The 2,500-nt window shown below is 42.8% G+C and overlaps 1 protein-coding gene across 1 annotated transcript in view; it reads right to left on the bottom strand.

Annotated features, from left to right (window-relative positions):
• LOC138049078 (cilia- and flagella-associated protein 70-like) overlaps positions 1-2,500 on the bottom strand; it is a 41,248-nt gene that overhangs the window by 5,670 nt on the left and 33,078 nt on the right. The window contains exons 25-27 of the mRNA XM_068895198.1: positions 1,972-2,252; positions 1,704-1,856; positions 109-270 (exon numbers count right to left, since the gene is read on the bottom strand). Of these exons, the coding sequence (XP_068751299.1) occupies positions 109-270; positions 1,704-1,856; positions 1,972-2,252 (596 nt within the window). The remainder of the gene's footprint in view (positions 1-108; positions 271-1,703; positions 1,857-1,971; positions 2,253-2,500) is intronic.

Raw genomic sequence — 2,500 nt, 5'->3', positions numbered from 1 at the left:
GTCCCTAATGTCTATCACAGTGGAGACTGCGAAAGTTGTCTTTGACGATGATTACATAAAGGAAAAAATCCAAAATTGACCGCACCTCAAAGCCGACAAGAAACTCACCTCTCCCTGCTCAAGGTAGATTGAAGCAAGTCTAAGATAGATAGCATGCATGTCTGAAGCTTCGGTTGTGTACTCCAGCGTCCTTTCATAGCAGTCCCGGGCCTCCTCTGTTCTGCTGGTCAGGTAGTAAAGATGTCCCATCAAACCCCACGCATCGGGATTCTGAAAAACAAAGTCAGACGGTTCCGGTGAGTTGTGGAACATTTTGAATGGAATCAAAGATTATTTCAGCCAAATGCCAAAATTCTTTGGGACGATGACTAAGAGCTTTTCGTCGAAACTAAAAAGAAATAAAGCAAAGATCCTGTGTGGCTGCGCTGGTAGCTTGAGAAACACTATTATTTCATTTCATCATTATTCATTTAATTATTTCGCCAGATCGTAGCCCAATCCATTCAATGAATACCTGGACTTAAGTCCACTATCTCCAAACACAATAGACACCTTTAATATACGTGACTAGTGGTCATGTCTTTTTAACATAAAGAAAATAAGTAATAGCAATAGGCCTGAGTGGAGTACAATTCAGGGAGTAATCGGTCGAGTTAATGCCTACGATGGCCCAGGAGAGTCACAGTCCAGTTTAAATTTTTCACAGTCCAGATTTAATTTTATTCACAGTCCAGTTTTAATTTTGTGAGTCGTCACCAGTTCTCTCAAAGTCGCAGGTCATTGCTTTATTTTTGATACCAATACAGAAAGTATCCTAAACATTCATAAAAGCTAACCTTAGGCCTAATTAGGCCTAAAAAAGCTTTTAGGTCGAAAGTTAGCTTTAATGAATGTTTAGGATACTTTCTGTATTTGTAAAACAACGACCTGTGATCTGTGACTTGTGAGAAAACTGGTGACGACTCACCAAATTAAAACTGGACTGTGACCCTCCTGGCCCATCGTAAATGCCAGACGATTTTACTCGTCAACAGGATGGGGGGAGGGGGGAGGGGAGGGGGGGGCGGTTCTGGGGTCAATGGGTTAAGTCAAATGTCGGTTTTGACGTGACAGGAGAATCAGAGTACCCGTAGAAAAATTCTTGGAACAGGGTAGGGACCTACATATGACGCTGAGGCCGACAATCGAACTCTAATCACATTGGGGGACGGCGAGTACTCTCACCACAGCGTGAATCCTACTTCTCGAACTTCGTTTAAAAAAGTGGTCTATGTTGCTTAACCAAAAGAATGGACGACAGAAAGAGCTCATCAAGAGAAGCCTCTATCCCCAATACTTGGCCGAGGAGTCAACCCTTTCCCGAATGGATTTATATATAGAACGCCCCCTTGGGAGATTCAGCAAGTCCACTGTTGCAAAAGTCAATCTCCCTTGGGAGATTCACCACGTCCACTATTTCAAAAGTTAATCTCCCTTGGGAGATTCACTACGCCCACCGTTGCAAAAGTCAATCTCCCTTGGTGGATTCGGCACGCCCACTGTTGTAAAAGCCAATAATATGATACTTTTCGCGGAAACACTCTGTTCCTGAAAATAAATTTACTCGGGAAAGGGTTGATTCAAGGAATTAGTGGAGATAGAAGGATCCCCTTGATGAGTTCCTGATGAGAAAAGACAAATGAAGTCTGTTAGCATGTGCTTACATCGTGTTTTACAACGATGGCTTGCTTAAGATTCTGCTCTGCCTCTATGAAGCTCGTCTGTTGAATCTTCAGTCTTCCCAAGAGGACATAGTAGTCGGCCCCTGGATCCCCATTACAGGCAACCAGCTCGTGTGCTAAAGCTGCATCAGTTAGCTAAAGAAGAGATCAAATATTTATAAAAAAAATTGCTGGTAGCAATGTTTAAACTTTTACTAATAAAAAACGTCGCGTTGAAAACGTATTAAATGAAGCGCTGCTATTATTATACCTGGAAAGCGTTTACTTCCAAAAGGAAGTTGGCCGTCTGTAAGAAAATACTGGAATTTGGCTGGATCACCGCTGACCTTTCCTTCGAGGGAATCGGGTGTTCATTCTCTTGAATCGGTGACTGACGGTGAGTGCTAGGGCTTGGCACACGTGACCCCTGCTTGGCGGAAGCCTGGGGCAGAGGTTTGGAGAGGGGCTTTCCCAAAGGTGTTGCTGAGCTAATCACGACTGAGGGAGGCTGGATGTCCCCCGGCGCAATTTCCTCACGTCTTTTGTCCTCAGCTAAAGAAGTAAACAGAGAATTAACGAAAACCAACTACACAAAAAGCACAATGTGTTTGTGTTATCAGTATTTTCAAATTACATTAGTAAGGGACCTTACGTTCTGCAGGGACGACGGCGACAAGATCAACTGATCAGTTGGTATCAATTTATCATATTTGTTAACTAATAGAGAATGGTATCAACCAACGTGAAAATCAAATGTAATTGGGAAATAAGTCATACTTTGAAGAGGTGTTTTCGTTGAC

The sequence above is a fragment of the Montipora capricornis genome, chromosome 5 (assembly GCF_036669925.1).
Source record: "Montipora capricornis isolate CH-2021 chromosome 5, ASM3666992v2, whole genome shotgun sequence".
Classification (NCBI taxonomy): domain Eukaryota; kingdom Metazoa; phylum Cnidaria; class Anthozoa; order Scleractinia; family Acroporidae; genus Montipora; species Montipora capricornis.
Note: the sequence above shows the minus strand (reverse complement) of the source record. Positions and strands in the feature narration are given on the sequence as shown.